Source organism: Dermacentor andersoni, chromosome 2 (genome assembly GCF_023375885.2).
Source record: "Dermacentor andersoni chromosome 2, qqDerAnde1_hic_scaffold, whole genome shotgun sequence".
Taxonomy (NCBI): Eukaryota; Metazoa; Arthropoda; class Arachnida; order Ixodida; family Ixodidae; genus Dermacentor; species Dermacentor andersoni.
The window spans coordinates 239,740,316-239,754,149 of record NC_092815.1 but is presented as its reverse complement, the minus strand read 5'-3'; the positions used below and the strand labels follow the sequence as shown (position 1 = coordinate 239,754,149).

The 13,834-nt window shown below is 45.6% G+C and overlaps 1 protein-coding gene across 2 annotated transcripts in view; it reads left to right on the top strand.

Moving 5' to 3' along the window:
* Positions 1-13,834, top strand: part of LOC126539892 (uncharacterized) — a 242,735-nt gene that overhangs the window by 131,777 nt on the left and 97,124 nt on the right. For both annotated transcript variants that reach the window (XM_050186702.2, XM_050186704.2), the window contains exon 12: positions 7,036-7,161. In XM_050186702.2, coding sequence (XP_050042659.1) covers positions 7,036-7,161 — 126 coding nt within the window. The remainder of the gene's footprint in view (positions 1-7,035; positions 7,162-13,834) is intronic.

Sequence of the window (13,834 nt, the reverse complement as noted above, 5' to 3'; positions counted from 1 at the left end):
TTTCTTTACTTCTTCCGGCATTACTCGTGTGATTTCGAATTCCTCTAGACTATTCTCTCTTCCATTATCGTCATGGGTGCCACTGGTACTGTATAAATCTCTATAGAAATCCTCAGCCACTTGAACTATCTCATCCATATTAGTAATGATATTGCCGGCTTTGTCTCTTAACGCATACATATGATTCTTGCCTATTCCTAGTTACTTCTTCAATGCTTTTAGGCTTCCTCCGTTCCTGAGAGCATGTTCAATTCTATCCATAACATGCTTCCTTATGTCAGCTGTCTTGCACTTGTTGACTAACTTCGAAAGTTCTGCCAGTTCTATTCTAGCTGTAGAATTAGAGGCTTTCATACATTGGCGTTTCTTAATCAAATCTTTCGTCTCCTGCAGTAGCTTGCTGGTATCCTAACGAAGTTACCACCGACTTCTATGGCACCCTCCTTAATGATGGCCACAAGATTGTCGTTCATTGCTTCAACACTAAGGTCCTCTTCCTGAGTTAAAAGCCGAATACCTGTTCTTTAGGTTGATTCGGAATTCTTCTATTTTCCCTCTCACCGCTAACTCATTGATCACCTTCTTGTGTAACAGTTTCTTCCGTTCCCTCCTCAGGTCTAGGCTAATTCGAGTTCTTACCATCCTATGGTCACTGCAGCGCACCTTGCCGAGGACGTCCACATCGTGTATGATGCCAGGGTTAGCGCAGAGTATGAAGTCTATTTCATTTCTAGTCTCGCCATTCGGGCTCCTCCACGTCCACTTTACGCTATCCCGCTTGCGGAAGAAGGTATTCATTATCCACATATTATTATGTTCTGCAAACTCTACTAAGAACGCTCCCCTGCTATTCCTAGAACTTATGCCATATTCCCCCTGGCTTGTCTCCGGCCTGCTTCTTGCCTACCCTGTCATTGAAGTCGCCCTTCAGTATAGCATAGTTTTTTTTGGCCTTACCCATCGCCGATTCCACATCTTCATAGAAGCCTTCAACTTCCTGGTCATCATGACTGGATGCAGGGGCGTAGGCCTGTATGACCTTCAATTTGTGCCTCTTATTAAGTTTCACTACAAGACCTAACACCCTGTCGTAAATGCTATAGAATTCCTGTGTGTTACCAACTATATGCTTACTAATCGGGAATCCTATTCCTAGTTCTCGTCTCTCTGCTAAACCCTTGTAGCACAGGACGTGCCCGCTTTTTGGCACTGTATATGCTTCATTTGTCCTCCTAACTTCGCTGAGCCCTTTTATATCCCATTTACTGCCCTCTAGTTCCTCCAACAGCACTGCTAGACTTGTCTCACTAGATAACTTTCTAGCGTTAAATGTTGCCAGGTTCAGATTCCAATGGCGGCCTGTCCGGAGCCAGGGATTCTTAGCACCCTCTGTTGCGTCACAGGTCTGGCCGCCGCCGTGGTCAGTTGCTTCGCGGCTGCTGGGGACTGAGGGCCGGGGTTTGATTGTTGTGTTCATATAGGAGGTTGTGGCCAAGTGCTGCGCCAGGGTGGCCAATCCTGCTCTGGTGAGGGAGTGCATCTCCGGTTCTTTTCACCATGATCAGGCCGCACTCCAGGCCTTAAAATGCAATTTTATCAACACGCAGATTTATTTTGAAACCGGTGGAAAATTGCACGGCACCGGGATTGAACCACGGTCCTCTTGCATGTGAGGCAGATGCTCTACCTCTACGCCACCGCTGCACCTAGTTCTAGTAGTAACAAACAAATACCCCAGAAAGTGGATGGGAAGACGGCGCCACGGTAGCTCAATTGGTAGAGCATCGCACGCGTAATGCAAAGATGTGGGATTGTTCCCCACCTGTGGCAAATTGTTCTTTCATCCACTTTCAATTCCATTAAAATATAATTTCTTTATTTCGATTAGTAAGTACAAGTAAAATTTACCTTGTGTTGTCCTTGGTGTCTTTGTTTGTTGGCTTCTTATGTTGTGCTCTGTAACGTGTGTTATAGTGCACACTGCAGTCACCGACCAATAATTGAGAATGATATAATGATAATTGGTGGGGACCTCCTAAAATTCCAAATAAAGGGAGTCCTAAATATCGAATTTACCGAAAATGAGTCTCTACCTTACAAGCGGCCAGAAAAGCTTGTCAGTGCTTTGCTGCATGCATGCAAATGGGCATGTGACCTGGTCAGTCTGTATTTTGCCCATTATTATGGCTGTTACTCCAGACAGATTAAAGTAAATACTGTCTGCAAATGCACCAAATCTCCCTTCCCTGCAACTTAAGGCTGACTGCTCTCCAACAGCAGTACGATTGCGGCTTTCTTCGAAACCGTCGCTGTTCAGCAGTTCCATCAATCAACATATTTAACATCGAGGCTGGAATTGGCGTCGTGTGAAGCTGGATGATTGTGACTGATAAAAATTCGAAATAGTCAGAGAAGTTGCCTAAGAACGAGTCACAATTTAACACGTAAAGAAACAATCCTAGATGCTGAACTTGCCTGACGAACTGTAGATTCAGTCCTCACAACTGAGTGGCTTGCAGTGGCTTATGCCATGGTTTGCACAGAGTTGCTCACGACTAAATGGACTAGGCAGGCCATTACTTTGAGTTTTGAGAGGTTACTGGTGATGTATAAAAATACAGTCAACGTCTGGGTTTTCAGACTTCCTAGGGACTACAAAGTCATCAGAAAAATCAGGCAGCTCGAAAAAATGATTGCATGCCTTTAACTTTCCTTGAACATTGCCACAGCCACATCTGAAATAACTTTATAGGCCTGCCAGTACAATTATTAATATTAAGCATCTCGGTTCTCATACTGGGATGGGAGACAACAAGAATGCATATGTATAATTAAGGAACACATTTAATGTCCCGTAACAGTGACCTATTTGCACTCTTGGTATCATCATCATCAGCCGAGTTTTATGTTCACAGCAGGACAAAGGCCTCTCCCAATGAACTCTAATTACCCCTGTCTTGCACTAGCTGATTCCAGCTTGTGCATGCCAATTTCCTAATTTTATCACCCCACCTAATTTTCTGCCATCGTAGTCTGTGCTTTCCTTCCCTTGACACCCATTCTGTAACTCTAATGATCCTCTGGTTATCTACTCTACTGATTACATGGCTGGCTCAGCTCTAATGTCAAATAGAATATTGGATATCCCCATTTGCTTTGTGATCCACACCGCTCTCTTCGCGTCCTTTAGCGCTCATCCTCACTGGCGACTTGAAGAAGTAACACGATCGATTGTGATTGATGACCAGAAAGCAACTCGAAGAGACTGATGGTCACACTGACAAGTGCGACTGGCTAGTTGCTGAACTTAAATGCCTTGCAATATGCTATTCAGGTCTGCTTGCATTGCCATCACCACGTCAAATAAGCATCAGCATACACAGACGTCCGGTTCCTGTGCATCTAATTGGTTCAGTAATTTTGCGACTGCGGTCGCACTACTGAAAGTTCGAGCAGCCAGTGACTGTTCCAAAATGGTCGCTTTTAGAGAAAAGTGACCATTTGGGATCAGTCACTTTGCCACCAAATTGGCCACGTGACCACTGTCAGTTTCCAGTGTGAATAAGCCTTTAATGTTGTGCCCAACATTTTTCGTTACATCGCTCTTTGCATGGTCCTTAACCTGTTCTCGAGCTTCTTTGTCAACCTACAAGTTCCTGCCCCATATGTTGGCATGGGTAGAACGCAGTGATTGTACACCTTTCTTTTTAATGATAGTGGTAAGCTCCCGGTCAGGATATGGCAATGCCTACCATATGCACTCCAACCTATTTTTATTCTTTTATGTAAATTTCCTTCTTATGACCAGGGTCCCCTGCGAGCAAATGACCTACATAAACATACTCCTGCACAGTGTCTATAGGCTGACTGGCGATCATGAATTCTTGTTCCCTTGCCAGGCTATTGAACATTACCTTTGTCTTCTGCATATTAATCTTCAACCCTGTTCTTACACTTTCTTAGTTAAGGTCCTCAATTTTTTGTTGTAATTCATCCACAGTATTGCTGAACATGACATAGTCATCTTCAAACCGAAGGTTGCTGAGATATCTGCCATTGATGTTCGTTCAATCTAATATCTTCCATCTCCGTCTAATAGCTTGAATGCTTAATTTTTCTAGGCTTGCAGTGAATACCATTGGAAATAGTGTCTGCTCGCTGACCCCTTTCTTGATTGGTATTTTTCCACTTTTCTTGAGAGCATTAAAGCAGTTGTGAAGTCTTTGTAGATATTCCCCAACCTGTTTGTGAATGCCTCCATGACTGCTGGTAGCTCTACTGAATCAAATGCCTTTCTATGATCTATGAAAGCCATTTAGAGAAATTGATTGTACTCTGCAGATTTCTCATTTACCTGATTGATGACATAGACATAATTCATTGTAATATGTCCTTTCCTGGAGCCAGCCTGTTCTCTGGGTTGATTGAAGTCCAATGTTGCCCTGATTCTATTGGAAATTATCTAGGTGAATATTTTGTACAATACTGAAAACAAGTTAATGGACCTATAATACGTCAATCCTTTAATGTCTCCCTTATAGTGAATCAGTATAAAGCTGGCATTCTTCTACCTCTCTGGTACACTTGAAGTTGTGAGGCATTGCGTATATAGGACAACAAGCTTTTCAAGCATAATATGTCCTCCATCTTTGACTATATTGACTGTTATTTCATCTTCACCTGCCACTTTTCCCCAGGACATGTCTTGCAAGGCCCTTCCAACTTCATTGCTAAAAATAAAAGGAGCCCCTGTATCCTGTTCATCACTGCTTTGAATGAAGGTTGCATGGCTTCTCTGGGTACAGATCAGAATAGAATTCATCTGCTCCTTTTACTGTATCATCAAAATCGCTGTTGACATTAGCCTACTTATCTTTAACTGCATACAGCTTGCCATCTCCTATGCCGAGTTTTCTTCTGGCTGATTTTAGGCTCCAGCCATTTTTTACTGCTTTCTCTTTCTCTTTCTCAACCTTTCTGACATAATTTCGAATGTTCTTTTTGTTCATCAGTTTTGACAGTTCAGCGAGTTCTATCTGATCTCTTGACTTAGGTACTTTCATGCTTTGTCGTTTCTTTGCTCGGTCCTTTGTTACTTGGGAGAGCTTACCTACTGGTTTTTCGGTGCCTTACCTCACACTTTAATTGCTCCTTCTGAAATGAGCTTAGTTACGGTTTCATTCATTACCTCGATGTTATTTTCCTGTTCTAAAGCTGCATATTTGTTTCCGAGCACCAGCATGAATTAGTCTGCTTTTACCCCTGTAGTGTCCACGTTGACCTGTTCCTTCCCGACTAATTTTGCTCTTTCTTTCTTCAAATTGGGAGAAATCCTAGACCTCAATAACCTATCGTCACTGCCCTTTACCCTACCTAACACTTCTACATCCTGCACTATGCTAGGATTGGCAGAGAGTATGAAATCTATTTCATTTCTTGTTCTTCCATTAGGGCTTTTCCAGGTCAACTTTCTGTTACTGCCTAACCGTAATACATTGCATAGGCTTGAGTGCATAACACAACTGCATTGCGATGACTTTCGGAAATCGTCATTATACGACGCTTTAGACGTAGCGATGCTCGTACTGTGACAGGATACGGCAGCTATAACTAAGGAACGGATCATATGTCCTACGACAATGGCCCCTTTACTCTCTTGGTGTGCTTGACCGTAGCAATATATTGCGTATGCTTGACCGCTTAACACTGCCATATTGCAGCGAAGTTGACTGTCAAGAACTGGCAATATTTATTTATTTTATTTACGTTACCCCTAAGGGCCCTCACACAAGGGTATTACATAGGGGGGGGGGGGGGGGGGGCACAAACATGAAATATACACAAGAAATAAAACTACATCAAATAAACATACACACAAGGAATATAAAATAAATAGATATGAACAAGGGGTATATGCACTTAGTCATGAAAACACAAGAACATTTTACATAATATGTTAATAAGTGCATATAACAATAAGTAATATCTAATCTGCTGCCACTAACCGTTTTCTTGCAACAAAGTTTGGAAAGATGGTAAGTTAACTTCAGTAGCTATGCGTGATGGTAGGTGGCCTAGCTTTAGACCATTGCCCTGCTTTCCGTGCTTTGATGCCATAAGCGAGGTTGATGATGGTGGAGTTGGCACCATTGCCGGCAGCGGAAAATTCTTTAAATGAAAAACAAAGCACTAAAGAGCAGGAAGCTTGATAGCGAACGTCGAAGCAGCGGTGCTTAACGACAGCAAAATACTACTGCTACAGCTGCCTGTGGATGGGCGTGCGAGAGCTCCCATCCACTGGCAGAGATGCCGTGTGTGTAGTCAATCATTTGAGTTTGTGTGGATATTTATGGTTTGTCCTTTCTCTTCTGCGTCTTACTGCATGCATGCCTTCGGTCTGTATATACATACCTGCCAGCTTTCCCAAATGTCTAGTGACATTTTTGAATTCGAGCTTGTTCTGTGATTTTACACAGACTTTGTCATGTTCTACCAAAAAATAAATTCTGTTCGTGAAGTAGTTTTGCTAGTTAATGTCCGACATACTGTTGAGTTTTGCTCTTGATTGTGAAAGGATACCAGAGGTGTACCTGCTTTGAGCAAACTGAAGGAGGCAAGATTTCCAATAGAAAAGTCACAGAAGAAGTCACTGCGATCTAAAAACTGTGTGTACCTTGTCAGTTTTGTGCTGTTCCAAGTCTTGCACTCCTTGTGTGTTGCTTCTAAAGGTGAATCACCTTTATTAAGTGCGCATGTATTCTGCAAAAGGTGTGTGTTCAGGGCTAAGTCTTAAAAATTTTTGTGCTACTCTGCCTCCTGCCGTCTTTCCGTTCTCGTATCTGCAGTGTTTATACAAATTTTAAAGTTCACGCATAGATAAGTATGTATATTTTACAACAGTGGGATCAGTAAACTAAAACTGTGTTGGTTAGCAATGATAGAGGAGGTTTTTGGGTCTGTGGTGCCAAACCCTGGTAGTGTGTAATTTGCGTACTGTGCTTAACAAAGAAGTGATTATTTACACATTTCCTGCAGGCATCGTCCCGAGACCAGTTGCTGGAAGCACGGCTGTCCGAGAAGCAGGCTGAGTTGGAACTGGCTCAGGCTCGGCTAGGACACTTACAGCGCTGCCTAACAGTCAGCCACAGCCAGCAGCGGAAGGTAAGGGCATCTCACCCACATTCTCATCTCACAGTAGCCTATTGTATCAACTTCATCATCATATTTATCACAATCCTAATTAAGCCTATTGCATGATGGAGGCAGTGTGCAGTGCTTTCCCACTGTCCCAAGCTTATGCCAATTGTGCCTACCTTGCACAATTCCCAAGAACTGCTCCCCGCATATGCAGGGCATGCCACAACCAATGCTTTTGTCCTATTGCCACATCCTATATCATCGCCTTGGGTATTTGCCAGGCCATGAAAACGACACTCAAGTAGCGTGTGGATAGAAAAACAGCAAAGACGACGGTATCACAGTGACCACTCTTATAAAGTGCTTTTATATGTCCTGTACACCAGTTTTCCCGTCTCCTACTAGGCCATGACACTGGTGGAGGTGCGGGGTAGGATTGCCTAATGCTTGGCATTCCTTCGCGGAGCCATACATAGAACGAAGAATCACCTTCGTTTGTCGAAACTCCTGTTCACTGGTACACTCGCCACCTGCTAGGATTGACGCCCGAGTTCAACCCCTTACAAGACCCTGCAGGAACGCATTTACCTACTTCCACCATGGCCACTGCAGCTCCATCGCAGGTGACGCTGCAAAATCCTAAGATCCCAGAAAGTTTCCATGGTGACACTTTTGAATACGTCCAAGATTGGCTGGAACAGTTGGAGCACGTTGCCAGTCATAATGACTGGGGCTTCCAGCAAAAGCTGGCTAATGTCTACTTTGCTCTTGAAGAAAAACATGCGCAGCTTGCGCTAGTGGTGCAAGCCTGGAGTCAACAGCGGAGCTTGTGATCACCTAGGTTTTGTGTGGCTTGCCTAAGTTGCTTGTAGGTTTTGCGAGGTTATGCTATGTTTTGCTAAGTTGTTGGTAGGCTTGCCTAAGTCATTTCTAGGTTTTGCGAGGTTATGGTAGGCTTGGCTGAGTTGTTGTCTCGGCAGGCTTAACACTGGAAGTTTTCGAGCAGTCGCAGGCCAGGATCGCTTTCTCGGCGATGTCAAGCGTTCAGGCGCCGACTCTTGCATTCCCTGGACTGAAACTCGGGATCCTCAACTCGGCGCAAATCGCCGCATCCGTCACTGGGGTGACCACGGGAGCAGCAGCATCAGTCAACACGAATGTCTCTGCAGTCGTTTTCAACTTCTTGGCCAGCAATTTTATGAACAGCACCTTGTACAGATCGCTGCAAGTCCGGTCATCATCAGGCTGGTCATCATCAGAGTCGCTCACGATGGCACGGGAAAAGCCGGCGTACGCAAAGCATTTGGCGACCTTCGAAGGTGCGAGTTCTTTCCATGAAAAGTTCAGCAAATGAATCGTACCAAGGAAATCACTGTTGTACCTCTCGGTGGCTTCATACGCTGTGAGCATGCGCTACAAAAGAGCCTTGCGGTACAGCTGCCAGGTCGTCTCAATGATGCCCTGATCATCAGTGGTAGTACTGTAGTTGTGCTTGCAGGCAAAAATTGCACAGTGATCGCCTTGATGTAGTCGATCTTCCTGTGGCTCGGACAATTGTCAATTATGAAAGGCACTTGCCGATTCTTTGTGTCGAACCATCTATCCAGAAGGCGCGCGTAGTCTTCAATAATAGCAGCAATCATCCATGCTCGCTTGTTACTTCTGTAGGTGCATTCCTTGGGAATAGTTGCATTTCGGAAGCACCGTGGCTTCTCCAGCTTCCCCAGTATCAACAAGGGAAGCTTGTCCCTTGCCTGTTGCATTGGCACCAAACAGCACCATGACACGCTCCTCGCTCTGGTCACTCCACCAGCGGTAAACATGCGATTTGGTAGCTTTTTGTAGAAAAATAAATGCAGCCTCATCTAGGTTGTACATTTCTTTGTCTTCATACTCTTCAAGTAGAACTTGGAGCCAGTGTTGGTGTCATACTTATACAGTGTCACAGTTCACGGCTGCACTTTCGCCAACGATCAACTTCAAGGTCACGCCGTGTCGTTTCTTGAACCACTCAAGCCAGCCATTGCTGCACTTGAAATCTTTATGGCCTATTTGGAGGGTGAGAGCTTTGGCTTTTGCCGTAAGTGCAGGTCCATGTACGGGGAGATTTGCACTGCTGGTGTTCTTTAGCTACTGTAGACATGCACCTTCCACTTAGGGGTATTTTGAATCACAATTCCTCTTTCTCTTTTCCGAGAAGCTCTTTTCAAAGCCATCCAGCACAGCTTCCTTGTTTTTCAATACAGTTGGTAAAGTAGATGGCAGTATGCTGAATTCCTTCGCAATGTCAGTTTTTTGCCGGCCGCCTTTTCCACTTCATTTATCAGCTGAACATTCTGCTCCAAAGTCAGACACTTTTGCCCGGAGACTGATGGAGCCATTTATCACTGTAGACCACAAGAGCACACTTGAGACACGCCTAACGAAGTACTGTGAATAACACACAATCACATGGCCCACAGCATGGATCCAAGCGCACGCGCCATCGGCACCAAAGTGACTGAACGTGGTGGTCAATGCAGAAGGCAGAAGCTTCAAAATGTCATCAGGGCATCTCGCTTGCCTCGTCAGTGCATGCTGGTGATGGCACCGGTTGCAATGGCCGGCTTGGCATTTGCTTCAAATGTAGCGGAAGAAAGGCGATCGTAGTTGTGGAGACTAAGAAGTAGAAACCGCGAAAGGGCACCCGTTTGTGGAAGATTGTGCTTGTGAGGGCAGGCCGGAAGAGGGCAGCTTTGGAGGAGCAGAGACGTCGAAAATGGCTGCGAGGAAGCAAGGAGTGTACATGAAGGCGGGTGAGACGAGTGACTGGTGTCCAAACAGCTTGCAGACTGGAAAGCGAATGAGGAGGGGAAGGCAGTGGGCCACTTTTATGGGGGGGGGGAGCCACGGAAGACTACAAGAGTATCGCACTAGAAAGTGCCGTAAATAGTGTGGCTCAAGTCTGAGGTTGTGTTTGTCATGCTCAAAAAATGATTATGCTCATTGTGGGTATGCAGCATGATCATGAATACTGAACGGTTCTGCAGTAGGGGGCTTCGCATGATTACTGGGCAGTTTTTTCCGGGGTGCGCAACCGTGAAATTTGCAAAACGAGAGATTTTGGCGCACCGTTGTCGATGACACCGTGCTGATTCTATGGTTCGAGTGTCGGTGTTTGCAAACCGTCGCATACGTGCCATTCACAATTGTCTAGGAACAAAATTCAATGACCCTACCACGCATTTAGACCGTTTGTCTAAAGCTGGATGGCTAAAATCAAGCACGACTGGCTCGAGAAAATCGTCGAAGGAACACCAGCTTGCATTGACCTACCATGTTGACAGCCCAACTCGCCACTGGCATAGCTCAGATTTTTCGTGTTTTCGGCAAGTTATCAGTCAATTTGCATATGTCAGAAGTGCAACGAAGCTCGGGGCGGTGTTTTATTACGATGCAGGCCGATTATGGCGAGTGGGGAGCAAGTTCCTAGACTGGCTTCCTCATAGTCATCATCCTGATTTGTTAACATAGCTAGTCACGTCGGAAATGGCACTTATAATAGGAGGGACACTTCCTTTGTGCTTTTCGGCACCTTTCAGCAACAGAAGTGCTCTTTAGAGCAGTAAAAATTTGCTCATAGAGCGCACCACATGGAATGGTACGGCGCAAGCCTGCCCGCGGTCTTTCGGCCACTTTTTGGCATCCAAGAGGCCGCGGTTTTCTGGCATCGCAAAGCATCAGGAAAACTTTATTTTTATGTAGATTCAGGGATGGATTTCGTGTTATTCTATTATGGGAGACACCAGCGATGCGATTGCGACCTAAAGTAACGGTTCAGGCACGCTGCACCATGAAATTTGACAGCTTCGGTTTGCTCCACAGTAAACAGCTGGGAGCACTCAGCGTTCGCTTGGCACCTGTTACTAGGCAATCATCGGTCTTGGCTTTGGTACTTTTGTGGCCCGTTCTGACTAATTCATCGGCGGTATTAACTTGAAACTGCATGCGCAAGAGGGTCGCCGCCGCTCGGCTGCGGCAATGCCTCCGCTCGCCACTTCACTCAAAGCAGGTCAAGCTCTTCGTGTGCTCCAAATAATGCGGCTTAAAATGAATGCTTTAAGGTCAGGACCGAAAGAAATTTCGAATAAAGCAATATTTCGAGTAAAGCAATTTCGTTATAACGAGGGATTACTTATGCAGAAGCTGTTTGTTGTCCACCTACCGTCACTTTGATGCTGCTGACATCGTCAACCACTACGATGCAGCCACCGCCACCAACCCCGACGCCCTATCTTTAACAGTCACCGCCACAGCCAGCTATGAAAGCCCCTCAATTTTCAAAAGTAGAGCCATTTTTAGATCTTTCCACCGTCCCGCTCTCTGCGACATTTCCTCCTCCGTGCCTCCTGTCCCCCCAGCCTCTTCTGCTCCCCCATTGGCCAATCTGTGTTACATGGAAGCAGGCGCCGCGCTTTTGTCTGTTTTTTCTTTCCAGCGTGCTCTGACCTCCATTGTCTTGTATGCGCAAACGGACTGATCGAGCGCGTCAGCGAAACAAATCGAGTGTATTAGCGACGAGAACCTAATTGTGATGGCGTGCCGCTGCGTCTTTGGTTGCCGCAACCGACACAGAGATGGCAAAAGGCTTCTTTTTTTACCATCTAGCGAGTGCAATGCACAAAGAAGAAAAGTGTGGATACATAGGATCGGGCGGGCTGACTTCGAGGAAGTGGCAAAAAACGCACTGCTTTGTGGAGTGCCACGGTTCCTCGCAGCCTCATCTTTTGAGCCTAGTTCACGCCTGCTGCTTTGAAAAAGTGCATGTGTTCATGCTGTGCGTGCTTTTAGCACGTTTAGGTTTACTTTTTTTCGAATGTCCTCTCTTTGTTTGATGTAGTTTCGTCTTGCTGCAAAAGTGTACGCATCTACAGCTAGCCTGTGACATAAAAGCGACTTTATTCATGCTGTGTTTTGAGCTCCACCAGAAGTTAGTGCATTCTCAATGCTTTCGCAAGGCTCACTATGACTTACGGATCCAGTCGTTTAGCTTCGAATGTACGCCCGCATGTATTGATTTGGTTTGTGGTGATAAATATTTTTAACGTCCCGAAGCGACTAAAGCTATGAGGGATGTTGTAGTGGATGGCTCCGGATAACATTATTTAGGTCGCCTGGGGATGTTTAATGTGCACTTTGATCGTAGTTGTATGTGGGCCGGTAAATTCCTCGTTGGCATTTTGGGGAAAAGACGGGGAATGCGGGAGATGGAAATTGAGACGGGGAATGCGGGAGATGGAAATTAAGACGGGGAATGCGGGAGATGGAAATTCGCATGCATGAAAATTGGATGCATTCACCTTGTTCACGTTTTGCTCATAGGGCTCCTGCATTCACCTTGTTCATGTTTTGCTCATCGTTGGCAATTTGTAATTCTCGCGCGGGCACAATAGTGCTGCGCCAGTAGTTGGTGCTTCTGTGTGATTGTATTTCTTTATTACATTTTATTTACTAGTTGTAACAACGTGTCATTATTTTGTATTATTGACAGTGCCTCCGGGGCACCAAAGCGGCAATGAGAACACTTGTAATGTCACATACTCTCCAGAGGCCTCTGTTAGCCGTTACATGTGCCCTCATGGAGCAGTACTTGTAAAAACACAAACAATCTATTGTCGCGATTACCAAAGCACCCCGCAACGAAAAAAGTGCCCAGCGACTGCTGCAGCATACTGCGCCCTTGCGAGGAGAATTACGGAACACCAACTCTCCACAGGCTTCTTGCATTATTTCACCTCCATCCCGGCTGCTGCTGGACGCATCCTCAGTATTAGAGGCATGAGCAGCGGCTACTCGCACGTCTTATGTGCAGGGTTATAATGGCCGAGAAAGGCCACAAAGGACCGCAGGCCTGCTGATAAGGATTACCATTTTTACTGCTTAGCGTTAACATTTTCATGCGTCCTGTTAAGTAAATAGGTATCGCATACGTCATCTGCACTGTATGTGAACCTACGAAACCACTACACATACTTTCACGCTGTCAAAACTTGAAACGCTGATAATTATGCGCATGTTTGAGCACACCGCGTGCATCTGTTGTGTTTTAGCAACACAAACTCTCAACGTGCGCCTGCTATATGCCTTAAATAATGGTCCTTTCCTCTATTTTTTTCCCCAATTCCAACACGACATTCTTAAGGCCAGTTACTGACTGACAAAGCAAGATCTCGATTGAAAAAACTGCTTCGCAGGGCTCGAACGAACTTTTCCGCGGATTTACTTCGGTAGCGTGTTAGCCGTCGTCTGCTACGGCAGGGCCAGCATGGGCGGCGCCATCGTCGATGCCGCGCCAAGCGGAGGAGGAGGGAAGTGGTTGGCGCTACTTTTGGAGATTGAGGGGCTTTCTCAGCTATGCCATATCACTGACAGCAGATGGCTGTGCCTCGCTCTTACGGGAAATTCCCTGCCGGCTGCCCGTTTCAAAAGACTAATTTGTGGCACAGCGCTGACCGTCAGCCGCTATGCTTTCATTGCGGCAAAGCAGGTCATGTTTACTGCTCGTGCCATTACCGCGCAGCTCGGTATCCAAGATTTCCCACCAACTGCAATTACCCTCTATTTGACGCTCCACATACCTGTGACAACAATTCTACAAACTTCCAGCTGGAAGGTTCAACGATGCCTCGATCACGTTCCTTGTCTCCGGCTTGTTACA